The sequence below is a fragment of the Somniosus microcephalus genome, chromosome 17 (genome assembly GCF_052327205.1).
Source record: "Somniosus microcephalus isolate GS21.2 chromosome 17, FLI_Smic_1.0, whole genome shotgun sequence".
Lineage (NCBI taxonomy): Eukaryota > Metazoa > Chordata > Chondrichthyes > Squaliformes > Somniosidae > Somniosus > Somniosus microcephalus.
In genome coordinates, this window is record NC_141003.1 from 75161421 (window position 1) to 75180447 (window position 19027).

At 44.2% G+C, this 19027-nt stretch overlaps 1 protein-coding gene across 3 annotated transcripts in view; it reads right to left on the reverse strand.

The window, feature by feature from the left end:
• The window catches only part of mkln1 (muskelin 1, intracellular mediator containing kelch motifs), a 167827-nt gene that overhangs the window by 57807 nt on the left and 90993 nt on the right, over positions 1-19027 (reverse strand). For all 3 annotated transcript variants that reach the window (XM_086010684.1, XM_086010683.1, XM_086010685.1), the window contains 2 exons: positions 7612-7824; positions 6989-7210 (listed from right to left, as the gene is read on the reverse strand). In XM_086010684.1, coding sequence (XP_085866810.1) covers positions 6989-7210; positions 7612-7824 — 435 coding nt within the window. The remainder of the gene's footprint in view (positions 1-6988; positions 7211-7611; positions 7825-19027) is intronic.

Consider the following 19027-nt stretch of genomic DNA (forward strand, 5'->3'; position numbering starts at 1 on the left):
CCACATCATCAGAGCTAATATCCTTCATTACAATTCTATTAATCCCTTCTTTAACCAGTAATGCTACCCCACCTCCCTTTCCTTTTTGTCTATCTTTCCTGAATATCGAATGCCCCTGGATGTTGAGTTCCCAGTCTTGGCCGTCCTTGAGCCACGTTTCCGTAATCCCAACCAAATCATATTCGTTTACCTCTATTTGCGCAGCCAATTCATCCACCTTATTACAAATGCTCCTCGTACTAAGACACAAAGCCTTCAGGTTTGTTTTTTTAACGCTCTTAGACCCATTAGAATTATTATTTACTGTGGCCACGTTTGATTTAAACCGTTGATTTCTCTGACTGCCACTTTTGTTTTTCTCCTTCCTATCTTTTGCTTTTATCCCTGTTTTCCTTTCCTCTGTCTCCCTGCTCAGGTTCCCAACCCCCTGCCATTTTAGTTTAAACCCCCCTGAACAGTGCTAGCAAACCTCCCCGCAAGGATATTTGTCCTTTGTCAGTTCCTCTTCTTTCCAAATCCAATTTACAAGCAAATGTTTTCAGTGCAAGAATGTCACCATATTCTGTAAAAAGGAAACTTCATTAACCTCTCTTAAAAGTCAAAATATTACAAAGAATTATAAAAGTGATTTCTCAGTAAGCCCTGGCTGGAAAGAATGACTCTACCTGACAGTGTGTGGCAGCTGGAGACAAAATTAATCCAGGATGTTCTTTGCAACTGTGCAACTTCCACTGTGCAGTTAATTTAACTCCCTCAGTCTGGCGTAGCAGCTTCTCCCACGCTGCAGACTCACTGTTTAAACAAGGCCAGTCAAACAGGGCAGTCCAGCAGCTCTTAAGAGCATTGATGTCCCACAGTATTGTGTTCAAATATCAGCCTTCAACACTCAAAAACTTAATTAGCCTTCCCAGGCTGGAGTTCTACTAAGTTTGCCGGCCCACAAGATGATTCCCTACAACAGTGCAACTGGGGAGAAGAGAGAGGTCGGCTTATCCTTTCATTGTACTTAAGAGTCTCTCAAAAAATTGGAGAACAGTATCTCTGCTGGGTTTCTCCACAACTCAGGTCCTCTCCCTCCTCCATCCCCTAACTTCCTGGCATGTGTGCCTAAAAGCCCCCGCCTTTTCTTCCAGTCTCTCCTTTTTCATCTTGACCGCACTTTTGCATCAAGATCATAAAGTTAAATACGGATCCAAAAAGGCCAATTTTTTTTTACATTTGCTCTCAGGATGTGGGCTGCATTTATTACTTATCCCCAGCTGGCAGTAGGCTTTCTCCTTGAACAGTAAAGTCCTTGTGCTGATGGTGTTGCCACAACAGGGTTAAGTCATGAATTACAGGATTTTGACCCAGCAATGATGATGGAATGGTGATATATGTCCAAGTCCATGTGTGACTTAGAGCGAAACCTGGAGGTGATGGTGTTCCCAGGACATTGCTGCTCTTATCCTTCTTGGTGCTGGAGGTCATGGAGGAGAGAGGTGCTGTCGCAGCAAGCTTAGCAACTTGCTGCAGTGCATCCGGTAGATGGTACATGCTGCAGCCACAGTGCCTAGGTGGTGGATGTTGAGTTCAGTAACAAGGGCATCAATTAAGCACACTACTGTGCCCTGATGGTGCTGAACTGCTCGGGTATTGCTGCAGCTGCACCCAGCCAGGCGAGTATTCCATCATGTTACAGACTCGAGCTTGTAGAGAGATAGTGAGCAGTCAGGTGGTGAGCCACTCGTTGCAGAGAACCCAGCTGCCCTGTTCTTTTACTCGTGGTGTTGCTATGGCTGGTTCAATTAAGCTTCTGGTCAGTGGTGATGCCCAAGGCGTTGATTGTGGGGAAACTTGATTATGGTGGCAGCATTGAAGTTCAGAGGAGTTGGTTGGGACAGGGTCACTGGCAAGGCTTGGAAGCTTAGCAGAGCCAGGCCTGGTTAGTACCTGGAGGGGTGACCATCAGGGAAGACCAGGTGCAGAAGGTCACGGAAGGAGCCCCGGGAGGGGCGGCTGGTGAGCAGGCCCGGGCGTTGGGCTGAAGATTGTCGGACAGGAGGAATGGTGGAAATGGAATGGTGGCGCGCACAGACGCAGCGGCTTTGCTTCTCCCAGGACGGTGCTATTTACGTTAATGTTAATGTTATTTGTACTGGACTCATGGGAGCTTGCAAGATCACATTTCGTTGTTCATGTACTTGTGCATTGTACAATGACAATAAAGTTGAATTAATTATTATTATTATTATTATTATTATAAGTTGGAAATTGTTATTACCAAGGACTTGTGTGGCGTGAATGTTACCTGCTACTTATTGCCCGGGTCCTGCTGAATGGGGCTGAAAATGGTACAATTGCCAGCAAAGAGCCCCACTCCTGACCTAATGACAGAGGAAGCATCATTGATGAAGCAGCTGAAGATGGTTGGGCCAAGCATTCTGTCCCGAGGAACTCCAACAGTGATGACCTGGAGCTGCGATGATTGGCCTCTGAATCCGCAATCATCATCTAGATCATTCTTTTATAGAAACCTACAAATGCTAGATCACAAGGAGGGCTCTAAGCTGCTTGCATTCCCGCAGCATCCTCAGTATCAATGAAAGTTGCTTATTTCCTTACCTCTCTTGTGCACTGCAAGAATTAAACAGAAAGCTTTCATACAGCAACAATGAGAAGGAAAAAATGGATATCTAACTGGGTTGGGAAGCATTGAGAGAATGCGAGCGGATGCGAACATTTTAGACAGAAATTGAAAGTGGAGAAAATCAAGCAGCTGCCTTTTTTGCAAAATGTCAAAACCATCATATTATACAGTCAAAAAATTGTTGGAGTGGGTAGTCAAATATCTCAGATCTTAGAAGTCTCCATTCTTGGCAGCCCACGTTCTGTTTTTCGTACACACACATGCACAAGATAAAAGTAGTTGACAAACTAGAGTGAAAAAGCCAATTACCTTCTGCCATTTTCACACAATTACAGGATTTGTTCATGACAACAGAATATATTTGTCACAGGCCAGGAATTATTCATAAAGGAATACAAGTTACATAGCTTCCAATGATCTAAAAACAAGATGCCCAAATTAAGAGGACTTGCTTCCTTCTGAAGATATTACTCTAATCCACTATATCAAATGTATATATTTCTGTTGGTCACTTCAAAAAAACAGCAAGTCTACCCAAATTTCTGACAACACATTCATTTATACTGCAGCTGGCCTCTGATCCATGCACGATAAAATGTCACTGCAAAGCTAGTGTTCAACACAGATGGTCCCCGATTACACTGACATCGTTGGGGAATTCAAAATGTAAAAATTCCTGTGGCACTGCAAGCCAACAGATTTTTAATTGCCGACAACCTTCCTAGACTTGCAACACCAAGAAGGATGCATCCAAAAGTCATCTGATGAGTTACAAAAGTTTCCTCAAAAAATACAAGATAATCAATCCTACGCATCTTCCCCTCCCCTCCCAGTATTCCGTAGGGACCGCTCCCTCCGCGACACCCTAGTCCACTCCTCTACCACCCCCAGCACCCCTTCCCCTTCGCCCGGCACCTTCCCGTGCAAGCGCAGGAGATGCAACACATGCCCTTATACCTCCCCCCTTCCCACTGTCCAGGGCCCCAAACACTCCTTCCAGGTGAAACAGCGATTTACTTGTACTTCTTGCAATTTAATATACTGTATTCACTGCTCACGATGCGGTCTCCTCTACATTGGGGAGACCAAACGCAGATTGGGTGACCGCTTTGCGGAACACCTCCGTTCAGTCCGTAAGGGGGACCCCGAGCTCCCGGTGGCCTGTCACTTTAATTCTCCGCTTCACTCCCACTCAGACCTCACCGTCCTCGGCCTCTTGCATTGTTCCACGGAAGCTGAGCGTAAGCTCGAGGAACAGCACCTCATCTTTTGATTAGGCACTTTCCAGCCCTCTGGACTCAACATAGAGTTCAACAATTTCAGACCATAACCTCGGCCCCTATTTTATATATTTATTATTTATTTATTTTCTCTCTTTTTAATCCACACTTTCGTCTGGCCTTTTTTCTTCCCTCCCACATGACAGCTGTCCTTCATTCTGCCAGGGCCATTCACACTTCATTTTGAGCCATCCTTTGCTCCTTGAATATCTCTTAATGTCTCTCAATGTCTCTTAATCTCTCCTGCTTTCTATCCTATCACTGACCTTCCCTGTTGTTCTTTCATCCCCTCCCCCTTTCCCCAAGCTCCCACTTGCTTTAAAATCTATCCCTTTTCCTGCTTTTTTCCCCAGTTCTGACGAAGGGTCTTCGACCTGAAACGTTAACTCTGTTTCTCTCTCCACGGATGCTACCTGGCCTGCTGAGTTTTTCCAGCGTTTTCTGTTGTTATTTCGGATTTCCAGCATCCGCAGTATTTTGCAATCCTACACTGATGTTTGGCTGTGCAATACAGTGAAACTTTCATTGTTACTGGCTTTAAAGCTAGTTTTAAATGGAATCGAAAAGTACTGCAATGTTGCAGGTGAGAACTAAGAGTAACAAACCATGTGGGGTTACTTGGAGCTTCCTACTTCAAATGCATTTAAGGCAATATTGCAATCTCAGGACGTTCAACAAACCATACCTTCTCTGAACCCCCTCAACTGGTAGAGTTTTGCAATTCTACATTGCAGATCTACATTAAGGATTGTCTGCTCATTATGTTCCATTGGTCCCATTCTCATGAGTCAGAATGTTGTGGATTTGAGCCCTATATCAAGTGTTTGAGCTCATGATCTAAACTGATTCTCCACAGCAGTTCTAAGAGAGTGGCATCCTTCAAATGAAATGGAAACAATGAAGTGCTGTCTGCCTGTTCCAGTGGAAATCCAGTGACCACAGACTCTCCAATCTCCATGGGAACCCTGACTAACCCAGAACTGCTCTCCAGCTTCCACACTAAACAGACATGGCCCTCCGGCCCTGCAATGCTGGACTACTTTCCAACATTAATGCAAATCTCAGACTACCATCTGAGCTCATCTCTAGTCTTACCCTAAACCCTCCTATTACTACTTCAGTGCCTTCTCCAAGCTCAAGCACCCTTCGCACCTTTCCTTAAAGATTTTCCTCATCTACCACACCCCCTAACTACCACCTTAGTCGCTGAATTCTCCTCCTATCTATTCTCTTTGCACGGAAAGATTTCTCCTTAGTGACATCAACCTCCAGCTGAACATTCCCTCCCCCATCAATGCTAATGTACTTGCCCCGCTCACCTCCCTTAACCCAACTTGCCAGTGATTAGCCCATCCACATACACATTGGCCCAGAAATTCAGGTCGGGGGCTTCCCGCGGGTGCAAGCCCCCGACCTGCACTTACCTTGCGTGCCGGCCGTTGTGCTGTGGGCCCGCGTGGGATTCCGATCCTGGGCCTCCTCCAACTGCCAGCGCGCAGTGCTTGCGTATCCCAGGGGCGCAGTTAGTTCGATGCGTCCCCTGGGATCACGTGGGCCACGGAGAGCCAATGGTAGCAGGGAATGCTTCATTCATAAGTTTGACAGGAAGACCTGTCAAACCTATAAATAATATAAGCCCCAAAACGTCACTAAAACCTCAAATAAATTTTTTTAAAAATCACATTTTTAAAATAAACTATAAATTACACATTTTTAAAATAAACTATAAATTACATGAAATAACTATTTTAAACAATAATTTAAATTTTTGAAAAAATTAAATGACATTTTCTAACAGGGCTAAAAATAAACTTACCTTTCTTTAAAGTATTTAAAAATAATAAACCTGTGGAAAAAAAATTTTAATTTTAATTAATTCACCACTTACCTTGTTAAAAGCAGGCCTTGCGCCTGCTTTTTAAAAGTGTAACTGCTGGAGACTTACCTTCCCGGAGAAACCTGCAAAAAAAACGTAAGTTCAATGCGCACGCGCTGCCTCTCCAGCGCTGCCTCTCCAGCGCACGCGTTCGACTTCTGAACCCCTTCTTTCAGGGGAACGGAAGTGCCGGTTTCCCGCGCATGCGCAGTGCATGCACGAAACCGGCACTTTCGTTGGGCCTACGCGCGAGTACCCCGCGCGTACTCACGCTTTGGGACCCAAATTTCTGGGGCATTGTTTTGAGATATGGAGGTCTCTATCACCAACAGGTCACTCCGATCACTTCCCCGTATCCTTGATCTTGTGCATCACCAAAGCACCTACACTATAGCTTTCCATCTCTGGAAAATCTACCTCTCACACCCGCCACCCGAGATGACACCACCACCTTTGTCCATCTCCTCCATGACTGCCTCGGCTACTCATTTGACAACAGATCGTGGACACTCTCGCGTGATATCACCACTGCTCCCTCCCTACAACACCAAAATCTGTGATCTCATTCAAATGTACCTGGTAAGCATCTAAGCTTGACTATCCTCCTGCTTCCAATACCTCCTTGTGGGAGATCTTCAATCAGGTTTCTGCCTCACCCACAACACAGAGATCATACTGGCCAATGCCGCCAACATCCTGTGTGACTGCAACCATGCATCACTGTCTCGTATCCTCAACTTCTCCGTTGTCTTCAACATCATTGACCACTCCACTCTCCTCTACAGTTTGCCGCTGTGGTACTGCTCTCTGGTTCCATCTTTCCTGTTGCATCGCTGGCACTACATCACTTCAAATGGCTTCTCCTTCCATGCCTGCACAGGAATTTCCTGGGCAATATTCCTCCCTCATCCACGGACCACCAAAAACAGACTGATAGGCTACTCACGTTATTGCTGTTTGTGGGATCTTACTGTCAGCAAAACTGATGTTGCAATTATCTCCATTACAGTAATCACTGTGTTGCAAAGGAATAAATTCAGTGATTGTGAAACAATGAGATCTTTCAGGTGTTATAAAGCACCATTTAAATACAGGTGTCTAAGTACTCAGTGGAAGATCCTCAAAAACTTGGTGCCCCATACTTAATTAAAATGAAATAAAAATCTTCATCACAGGCTTGAGAGAGAACGTTGAAATACTTACAGTATGAAAGAGCATGCAGTGCCCAATCCTAGACTGCACATCTTCTGGTCCGGCATTGCAAGAGTCTTCCCGAAGTAGCTTCCAAGTGTTAGACAGACAATGGTAAGCAAAAAGTCCACTGAACTGTGGTTCATTAGCTCGAGTGTCATCAACGTTTCCATTGCAAGTTAATATCCTCCCGCCAAACGTGTAAATCATGTGTTTTTCAGAATCCATACACATCTATGAAAAAATAATTTTTTTGGTACCAAATTTATTAAAAGGAAATCAACTGGGAATAAAAATTAAATCAACTGTATATTACTTTAATCCTGCCCCCACAAAACTAACTCTCGAAGATCAGATCAGTTTAAATCTTTAAAAGGAGAGAAGAAAAAGAAACGTGTCATCTTGCCCCATCACAAGCATGCATTCTTGATCAGGGATGAGGTGACATTAGTGGTAGTCATTAATAATCTCCATCTGGCCACTCTCAGATGAAGAAAATGGAAAAAATCTACAAAAAAAACCTTAAAACAGCAGATTTTTCAAATACTCAAATAAAATATAAATTTTGACATCTACAATGAGCACAGGTTAACCGTTCCTTCTAAACTGAGTTTCAAGACCCCAGTGTATCATACCTGATGATCAAACACCAACTTTGGTCCACCATCAGTAGCTGTATCTTCACTCAACAATGTCCATTTATTTGTGTCTATGTCGTAGCGATAGAAGTCACTCTTCAGAGACTTGCTATTCCTCACTGAAGAATCTAAGTAACGACCCAGTGTGTAAATCTGTCTCCGTGTTGTGTCAATACACATCTTGTGGCAAGACCTAGCACTTGGGCCACTCTGGGAAGAAAAGGTGAAAGGGAGGGTTGACAAGTTAAAGGCAGAGAACTATGAAATGCTGTTTAAAAATACAAGATTGAACAAGCGTACACAAGGCATCACCTTGTATACTGGCTGAACATAGTGGCCTCAATATTTCAACTAACAGGTTGAAAATTTATTCAGAGCTCTATAAAATACAATTGCAATTGAACCTACTTCTTCCAGTGAATACTAATCACCACAAAACACTGTTTGGAGTGAAATGTTTCTGATACTCCAAACACAAATGAATGGAACAGTTGCAATTACAGTCCACTTATTCGCTATGACCAGAGCGCTGATCCTTCATTGCTCAACCCACGAACAAAATATACCCTCAAGGCCAAAATAACGTAGTATCTTCAAACCTCTTTTTTTTTTTTTTTTTAAATGCACAGTAACATTTGCGCTACACCAGTGCCAGGCAATGACCATCTCCAACAAGAGTCTAACCACCTTGGGGCATTAGACAATGGTAGGCTGACTATCATGGGGAGGTGGTTAGACTCTCTCTTGTTGGAGATGGTCATTGCCTGGCACTTGTGTGGCCCAAATGTTACTTGTCACAGATCAGCCCAAGCCTGACTGTTGTCCAGGTCTTGCTGCATGCGGGAATGGACTACTTCATTATCGGAGGAGTTGCAAATGGAACTGAACACTCGCGGTGTGGTTTGATACCAGCTTTTTATTCTAGATTTATTTAATTAACTGAATTTAAATTCCCCAGAGCCGAGGTGGGATTTGAACTCATGTCTCTCGGATCATTAGTCTAGCCTCTGGATTACTAGCCCAGTTAACAAACATCATGCTACCATACCCCCGTTGTTCAATGTTTTGAATATTTTAAATTAAATAATTGTTTATACCTGGTCAGTCAGTTGCTAATGGGTTTTTTTTTTACCAGTATTCTTATTTCAACTTGCAATCCATTAGTAATGTTCAATTTCTTGTGATAAAAATGTAGGTTGAAAAAGTCAGACAGCCACCTTGTTACCAGTTTGAAGCAGAGAATATCAACCAAGTTTGAAGTTGACTAATCTCATCTACTCCTTTGGAAGAAATGGGAATACTTTGCTCCTTGCATCAAGGCTCTCATTCTCCACAAGTTTAGGATAAAGAACCTTATACTGGTAAAAATGATCACCAAAGGTGCAGATCCTTTGGCTTTACACAACACAGGACCAGAAGACCACATATGGCACCAGTTATCTGCAACACCATGGCAACACTGTGTGTGCGTGCCAAGCCAGCGGTTCCCCCCAAAGCTATCAAACCACACTATAATCTGTGAGGATGCGGCATAAAGAAAGTTGTAAATTGAGTTCATGTAAAAAAAAAATATTGGGGAATATTTTTGCACACACACACTTCAGGGTAAAGTCATTAACATTTTCTGAAACTGCACAATCTCTCAATTATACAATTTTTTGGATTCATTACAGTTGAAAAAAAATTCTGGTCATTATCACATTGCTGTTTGTGGGAGCTTGCGGTGTGTAAATTGGCTGCTGCGTTTCCTACATTACAACAGTGACTACACTCCAAAAGTACTTCATTGGTAGTAAAGTGCTTTGGGACGTCTGGTGGTCGTGAAAAGCGCTATATAAATGCAAGTCTTTCTTTTTTCTTTCTTTAAGTGTTAGCGTAGCTGTGTTGGCAGCAATCTCACCTCAGAGGGTTCTGGTGTCAAGCCCACTCAAGGACTTCACAATGTAGCCTAGAGATCCAGTGAAGTGCTGCATTGTCGGGACACATGGCCATTAGGGGGACATCTGTGGCTGTACAGTTAGGGAAGTTACAGCTGTAATGGGAAGACAGCAGAATGGTACAATGGAAGGATCAAATCACTGGCTTTGAAATGCCTTTCACATCCAAACCCTGTAAACTTGTGAATTAACCCGAAGAATGTGTCTTAAAATTGCAAGTTCTTGCAATGCACATTTTTAGGTGTGATTCACACTGAAGCAGCAAGAATCTACTAAGTTCAAGATTAACCTACAGTTCAGTGAACAATATGGGTCAAAAGCAAGGCCAGTGATTTATACTGACTGAATAAATCGAATCCCATTTTTATTTCATGAGATACTGGGATTTCGGAGATTCGGTGCTACAATTCCATTCATTTTTCTGTGAACACTGTGAATTAGTGGCCTTGGTCATGAACCTTTGTATGAATATCACGAAGATAACTGCTTCATACTGTACAGAAACTAAAGTGGAGAAAAGCACCTGCTGACTCACACTTTCAATTCATTTGAATGTACACATTTCAAGTGCATCTACAGCAAGTACTATGATTGAGATCACAACCCATTACAAATCAAATATTAAAACCGTGAAATTTCAAATCGTTCTCTGCCTCGGTTAAGATTCTCCAGTGTCAATCAACTGGGAACTCGCAACAAAATGTAAATCCACCTCATAGCCCCAGTCAAAAACTTTGCAATTGCAAAATGAACCACAAGCCTACTTAGAATCTAAGACCAGTCATTTGAACAGGAGAAAGTGATGCGTTCAGCTATAATAAACCAAATGATACTTTCTGTATAAAAGATAGTCAAGGTTACATTTGGACCGAGTGAGTTAGGATTCGGGCAGCAGAGTTTTGGATGAACTAAAGGCTACGGAGGGTGGAAGACAGGAGGCAGGTCAGGAGTGCAATGGAATAGTCGTGTCTGGAGGTAACAAAAGCATGGATGAGGGTTTCAGCAGCAGATGGGCTGAGGCAGGATAAATATTGCCCAGGACACCAAGTGAACGTCCCAGCTCCTCTTTAAATATTGCCGGAAGATCTGCCTGTGGGGGCAGACAGGGCCTCGGTTTAACGCCTCATCTGAAAGACAGCACCACCAAAAATACAGCACTCCCTCGATACTCCAGTGATGTGCCAGTCTAGATTAGGGCCCAAACAACATCTACATTGTGGATTTGATGGCCCAATTCTGACTTAGGTGGCAGCAGATAAAACTACAGGCCAACAATTTCTTCGCCGTAAGGATCCATGTGCGGCACTGCTCATAGAAACATAGACATAGAAGATAGGAGCAGGAGTAGGCCATTCGGCCCCTCGAGCCCGCTCTGCCATTCAATGAGATCATGGCTGATCATCCAAATTCAGTATCCTGTCCCCGCTTTCTCCCCATATCCCTTGATCCCTTTAGCCTTAAGATATATATCTAACTCCTTCTTGAATATATTTAATGAACTGAATATGCAACATCAACATTTTCACGTGCCAGCTTAGCAAGTGGTGATCCCAGAAACTATCAAACCAAAGTACATTTTCAGAGAGGAATTTTAAAGCTTGTGCATAATATATTAAAACTATAAAAGCGAATTTCTGAAAATATACTGCATAGACGATGCAAATACATTTGTTTTTCTTAAAAGGAGCAATTAATTCCATTACTTCAGAAGAGGCTAATAATAGCAAGTCCTAGGATAGTGTGCAAGTCTGCTCAGCATGTGTGGAGACGTGAGTAAAATGTTTATATCAATATTCAACCTATGTGGCAAACGTGTCTTTAAAGTTGAATGAGCCGTAGAACAACTAGCAGTTATGAATTATTTCCACACACGATGCCAGGATCAAATCAACTTTAAAAGCTAAACAGGAAAAAAAGAGACAGTGAACTGCAACTTAACCAATTAGAAAAAAAGATTATTATGCTTAATCTGAACTGAATAGGATCTGAGACTTCTACACATGCCCATGATCTGATGCATTAATGATGCACGTGTCTAGTGCATTGAGTCGTCATGTGGAATTAGCTTACAAATTGCTGGGGCAAGTCATATATCCTCTATTTATATCTAGAAAATGTGAAAAAGCAATAGCACCAGTGAAAAATGTGTACTTCCATCCAGTACTGGTACTAATAAGTTACTGGGTGTAAGGAGGAAGCCTTTCTTTAACATTGCACAGCTTTAAATTTACTCAAACGGCCCCTAGTCAGGAACAGACCTGTAACTACGTGTAGTTACTTACTGTTCATACTATATGTAGTGTGTGTAACTGTTCTACCTTTAAGAGAACTATTGTATGTAACCGTCCACCTTTAAGAGAACTATTTTAGGTGTGGCACTACTTTATCTTGGCTGCTGTATACTGTAATACCGACGGTGACCACACCGGTATATAAGTGCTGTGTCAGGATTTATTGGGCAGATTCGCCCTGACCTTCGAATAGTAAAGTCCTGTTAAAGTTACTCTTGTAGTCTGTGTATTAATTCGCCATAATACCTACAGACTTTACAGTGGCGACGAGTTCGATCTTACCCTGCGGCAACAATACTTCCGAAGCAGTTAACGAGCGTCGAGAAGAGGCACCCGCCCTCGTCGTTCTGCTGAGAGAAAACTCGAGTCTGCAGAGCAAGGAAGAAGGAAGAATTCAGACACGAAGCCTTCCATCAGCAACAGGCACTGATTGTCCCTTCTGCCACGGTGGTGAGTGAGCCGATCAGCACGAGAAGCAAGTCGGCCACGGTGACTGTGAGTAAAGGGAAAATAAAAAAAATAAACGGAGGATAAGGGCGGTGAACTCGACCACGGTCGGGGGGGAAAGGAGCCGGACAGAAGTCGGGCCCAGAGGCGCTGAGACTGGGGCAGCGTGGAGCACGGAAGCCGCGGTACAAGCGGGCTGGGAGACGCAACGGCGTCGTGAGACAGCTAGACCGCGACCGGCGAAAAAGGCTGGGCAGCGACCGAGGCCACAAAGCGCTGCGACCGGGATCGTAAGGCGCGGGAAGATATAAAAATAAATAAACCGCGGTGAACTCAGCCGCAGCCGGGGAGGAAAGCACCGGACTGCGAGAGGGCTGGGAGGCGCGATTGGAGTGAAAAAGGCTGGGCAGCGACCGAGGCCACGAAGCGCTGCGACCGGGATCGTAAGGCGCGGGAAGAGATAAAAATAAATAAATCGCGGAGAACTCAGCCGCAGCCGGGGAGGAAAGCACCGGACTGCGAGAGGGCTGGGAGGCGCGATTGGAAGCCGCTGAGGGAGAGACAGAGCCCGAGCGAGCGGGAGAGACAGAGCCCGAGCGAGGGAGACTGAGCGAGATCCAGCCCAGCGGCTGAAACTGTTCGCCGTCAACGGGTTGTACCCAGCACCGGTTGCCCTGCCGAGAAAAGGGAACAAGGAACGCACTGAAGCCGACGCGCAGGCTGCGAACCCCGAAAGCCAGCGGTCGTCGCCCGAGGGAAAAGCTTACCCCTCCCGCCAGGGGAAGAAACGCGGGAAGCCGCCAGTAGGCGGGGAAGAAGACAGAAGCGGGAAACCGCCATTTTGAAAGTGGGCGGGGAAGGAAGACAAGCGCGGGAAACCGCCATTTTGGAAAAAAAAAAGTTAAAGAAATATTTCGTTGTTGTTTCTCAGGAAGAGGGTGAAGATGCCTAAGCGTAGTAACATCAACGGGTTCGATTCCAATGTGGAAGATTGGGCCACGTATGTAGAACGCATCGAGATATATTGTAAGGTCAATAAGATAGCAAATTATGACAAAGCTCTAACCTTACTAAACTCAATGGGTGCGAAGACATACGGGTTATTGAAGCATCTTCAATCACCAGCTAAACCGGCGGATCAGTCTTTCGCTTATATTGTTGCTGTCCTGAAGGATCATTTGAACCCCGCATCGCTGATGTCAGCGGAACGATCTAAATTTTACGTGAGAACGCAACTAAAAGAGGAAAGCAACGCAGAGTACCTGGTTGAACTGCGTAGACTAGCAAAATACTGCCAGTTTGGGGTAAATCTGTCAGAGGCACTGAGAGACAAGTTCGTGTGCGCAATGTCGAAGGAAGGAATACAAAAACGACTGCTCGAAGAGAACGATCTTACACTTGAGAAGGCTGTCCTTATTGCAGCATCGCACGAAGCCGCAGCGAGAGGCACAGCGGAAATGCAGCGGAAGACAGCGGTACTCAGTATGGATCAAATGACTTCGGGTACAACGAAATGTTATCGTTGTGGGAAGACAACACACGATCAGAACCAATGCTGGTTTAAAAACCAGGAATGTAGGAAATGTGACAAGCCTGGTCACATAGCTAAAGTATGCCGGTCAGAAAAGAAGACCAGCAATAATAAGTCACCGCAGAAGAAGTACAGAAAGGTACATAAGGTGACTGGGAAGAGTACAGATGAACAGAATTCGGATTCAGACTCCAACAGCAAGGAACTGGGTAGTCTGAGGATTCACAATGTGAGTAAAGAAGCTGACCGACAAACTATCTGGGTCACACTACAGATTGCAAAAGTCCAAGTGGAAATGGAAGTGGACACCGGATCGGCGTTGACGGTCATGAAAAAGCAAGATTACAAAAAGTTGTTCAAACATATTCCCCTACGGGATACGGAGATAGTATTGCAGACATACACGGGGCATAAAGTATACCCCATCGGAAAGATAAAAGTCAAGGTGAGACACAAGGGCAAAGATCACCGAGGAATGGACATGTATGTGCTACCCGAGGGAGGTCCACCACTTCTGGGACGGGAGTGGATCAGGAAAATAAAGATAGACTGGCACTCACTAAACACAATGACGGTAGATTCCGGAAAGGAAGATGTCAAACCTGAACGGTTGTCCAGAATATTGGACGAAGCTAAAGAGGTATTTCAGCAAGGACTGGGAACACTGAGAGGAATTAAGGCAAAAATCAAGATTGCAGAACATGCAAGCCCAAAATTTTTCAAAGCCAGATCGGTACCTTACGCGATACGACCTGCTGTGGAGGCAGAACTGGAAGAGCTTGAACATTCAGGGGTACTGTCTAAGGTGGACTGGAGTGAGTGGGCCACGCCCATCGTTCCCGTCATGAAGTCTTCATCAAGTAACAAGCCAGGAGGACCGGGAAAGGTCCGCATCTGCGGAGACTTCAAGGTCACAGTTAATCCGGTGCTTCACACGGTACAATACCCGCTTCCGCGGATTGAGGATATCTTTGCTTCATTGTCTGGCGGGAAACACTTCAACAAGATAGACCTGGCACAAGCATACTTACAAATGGAAGTCGAGGAAGAGTCGCGCCAGTATCTCACAATCAACACGCACAGAGGCTTGTATCGTTATAATAGACTGGTTTTTGGAGTAGCTTCGGCTCCAGCAATTTGGCAGAGGGCCATGGAGCAGGTCTTACAGGGGATTCCAAGCACTCAGTGTTACTTGGACGATATCCTGATTACAGGAGAGGACGAGGAGGAACACCTCGCAAATTTGAAACTGGTGCTCACCAGGTTGAAGGAATATGGCCTTCGAGTTAATCGCCAGAAATGTGAGTTCTTCCAGAAACGGATCTCGTACTGCGGTCATGTCATTGACCAAGAGGGGCTGCACAAGTCGCCTGACAAGATAGAAGCTGTCGTGAAGGCCCCCGCTCCGGAAAATGTATCACAGTTGAGATCGTTTCTGGGGTTGATTAATTATTACCACAAGTTTCTGCCAAATCTATCCACGGTGCTGCATCCGCTGAATGCTCTGTTGCGGAAAGAAGTACCATGGAAGTGGAGCGAGGACTGTAAGAAGGCCTTTCGCAGAAGCAAGGCGTTGATTACCTCTGAGGAAGTGTTGGCTCATTTCAACCCAACGTTACCTCTTCGTCTAGCTTGTGATGCTTCCCCTTATGGAATTGGAGCAGTACTTTCACACAAGTTACCAAATGGCTCGGAAAGGCCAGTCGCATTTGCGTCCCGATCATTGACCTCCGCTGAGCGAAATTATGCTCAGATAGATAGGGAGGCCCTCAGCCTTGTGTGGGGAGTAAAGAAATTCAATCATTACCTGCAGGGCAAGAAGTTCACATTACTGACAGACCACCAGCCGTTGGTGTCCATATTCAACCCTAACAAGGCCGTTTCCACTATGACAGCGCAAAGGCTACAGAGGTGGTCCGTGTTACTTGGGGCACACCAATATGACATCGAATACAAAAGGTCCAAACAGCATGGAAATGCTGATGGGTTATCGCGCCTACCGTTGCCAGTAGTAGAAGAGGCGGCTACAGTGGACCCGGTAGAGATGTTCCACTCATCCATAGTGGAATGTCTACCAGTAACAAATTCGATGATCGAAAATGAAACAAGAAATGATCCGACTCTCTCACGAGTCTACGATTTAACGGTGGAGGGATGGCCAGCACATGGCGAACCAACGCTGCCCGCATTTTCGCAAAGAAAAGAACAGCTGTCAGTGTGCCGGGGAACCTTGATGTGTGGATTTAGAGTGGTGATTCCACCCAAACTTCAACATAAGGTAGATAACTTCTTGTTGGCGTACAGGAATGCAACACATGCGGTCACAAACCAAACTCCCGCCATGATGTTTTTCAATAGAAGACTAAGATGCCGGCTGGATTTGATTAAGCCAAACGTCAGAAGGGACGTAGAGAACCGGCAATTTCAGGGCATGAATGAAAGGCCAACTAGATCCTTTCAGATAGGTCAACAAGTTTTGGCCCGGGACTACCGTACCGAGAAATGGCAGCCTGGAACTATTGGGAAAAGGCTAGGGCCGCTGATGTATACCGTGGACATTGGTGACAGCATCATAAGGCGACATGTTGACCAGATCATAGGGTCATCCACAAAGGACCAACCTACTCCACAACCTTACACGGCTAATGTTGAAGCAGAGATACCCAGAGCACCTACCTCCGATCTGGTAATACTAGAATCAGATGAACCTGACACTGTCCTTCAAGCCGAATCGACCTTGCCAGAAGAACCTACTACCCCGCCGAAAACTACTACACCACCGAGGCGTTATCCGGACAGAGTCAGGAAGCCTCCAGAGAGACTGAATCTGTGAACTGTTTTGCATAAGTTGTATATATGTTATGTTATGATGTTATGTTAATGGGGAATAAGTATGTTGTAAGCTAAAAAGGGAGGATTGTAGTGTATGTAACTGTTCTACCTTTAAGAGAACTATTGTATGTAACCGTCCACCTTTAAGAGAACTATTTTAGGTGTGGCACTACTTTATCTTGGCTGCTGTATACTGTAATACCTACGGTGACCACACCGGTATATAAGTGCTGTGTCAGGATTTATTGGGCAGATTCGCCCTGACCTTCGAATAGTAAAGTCCTGTTAAAGTTACTCTTGTAGTCTGTGTATTAATTCGCCATAATACCTACAGACTTTACACTATATAGCTCAATTTGCTCATCAGATGTAACCAAATTTAAGTGAACGACGTCTATAACTGCACTCTTGGGTGTTTTTCCACGTTTCAAATTAATAACATGACAATGTTACAACCCCACCATTGCACTTGACTGAAATTCTTGCAGCAACACTTAGCTAAATTTATACCTGTTGGTCTTTTGTATTCACAGTAAGGGATTTTGGTGCGAAGGGATATATTTTTACTTTTGGCACTCAGCATTAACCACACACAGGTCAGGGAATAGTAGACAGCTGCAAGGTAAAGCTCCTCTAGTCTCATTTCAATACCAACTTCAAAATTGTACTGTACCAGCGTCAATTTTTTTCCATTTCACACACCAGCCATCCTTATGGCGTTAGAGACAGTCAATTTTAGTGCTCAGTTGTGGAAAGTTTCTGTTGTGGAACTGCATGAAAGACTTGCATTTATACAGTGCCTTTCACAACCTCAATTTGCTTCAAAAATACTTAATTGGCTGTGAAGTGCAGTCACTGTTGTAACGTTGGGAACGCAGCAGCCAATTTGCGCACAGTAAGGTCCCACAAACACCAATGTGATATTGGCCAGATAATCTGTTTTTAGTAATGGTGGTTGAGGGATAAATATTGGCCAGGACTACAAAGTGGATAGAGACAGCCCAAGCTAATTTTACAAACTCCTAGAGCGAGCAGAGAAGATTTTGAGCTAATTTCCAGCACCGATGGAGATGTGGGGGGTGGGAGGAGTCAAAGGGAAGACAGCTCACAGCCATCCAATTTGGAAGCAGACTAAGTGGTTAACTTGCATTCAGCCCTCGCAACATTCTTATGCAAAAGAATCATGCAGGCAATTCGCTGTTAATGTTTTACAGAATCACAAAGACAGACCTGTACTTACAAACAAATAACTTAGTGAAACAAGGTCATTTGTGGCCAGCATGATTGGTTTGAGTCGTAGCTACGATGAGATCATCATATTTACAGGCAGATAGACTGCTACTTGAAAAAGACGAGAAGGGGAGTGAAGAGAAGAAACCAAATCAGTGCAGTTTACACAAGGTTGCCTATGTTGCTTTACAACCCATTGTAGAAGTACAGAAAGAGTTTAATGAGGGAAGGGAAGGGGAAGAATGGAAGAAAACTTCAAGTTATTAAAAACACAGCGGCCTCAGAATGATTTAGGTCAAGTGCAGTTTGTGATATATTACAACTCTGTCTATTGGAGACCTAAAACCATCTAAAGTTGAACTTCAGATGGCTACAAACCAAAATATTACATTTCAGCAAACTAACTGCATTATGTGCTGTACTCAACACAGGAAAGCTGTATTGGAATAATCCAAATTCTCCTCGGATACTCCACAGAGCAGTTTTAAGGAGACCATGAACAATTAAACAAGGACACCATGCTTGCTATACATCCTGTACTAGGAATTTCACACTAATCAGCTGTAGACTATTTCTCAATAAAAAGGTGGAATTAAAGCAGATTGAAATTAACGAGAAAACAACAATCAGACACAATTTTTTTTGGCCAAGTGCCCTGGCTAACAATTATTGCTTAACCAACATCACAGATTATCTGGTCATGATCCAGTTGCTACTTGTGGGATTGTGCTATGCGCAGATTGGCTGTCGCGTTTCCTACATTACAACAGTGACTATGCTTCAAAAAGTACTTCATTAATTGTAAAGCGCTTTGTGACAGCCTCAGGATGTGAAAAGCACTGTATAAATGCAAGTTCTTTCATTAATCTTACCTTTTGTATATTTTAAAAATTCTAATTTGTGTAGGAACAATGAATGACTGATCACAGGCACTTTTTGACCCACAAATTTTTTTTTGCCAACATCTGAAACACACTTTTTGACTGATTTAGGCCTGATGGTGGTGCCCAAGCATTATAAACATTACCAGTTCAATTGAGAAGCTGCAGCTTTCCCCCCCGATAATTTCCGTGGGTAAATGTACCAGCCATTGTGGTACGAAGCCAAACAGATCATCAAACTCAGAGTCAAACCCCAGTTTGTGC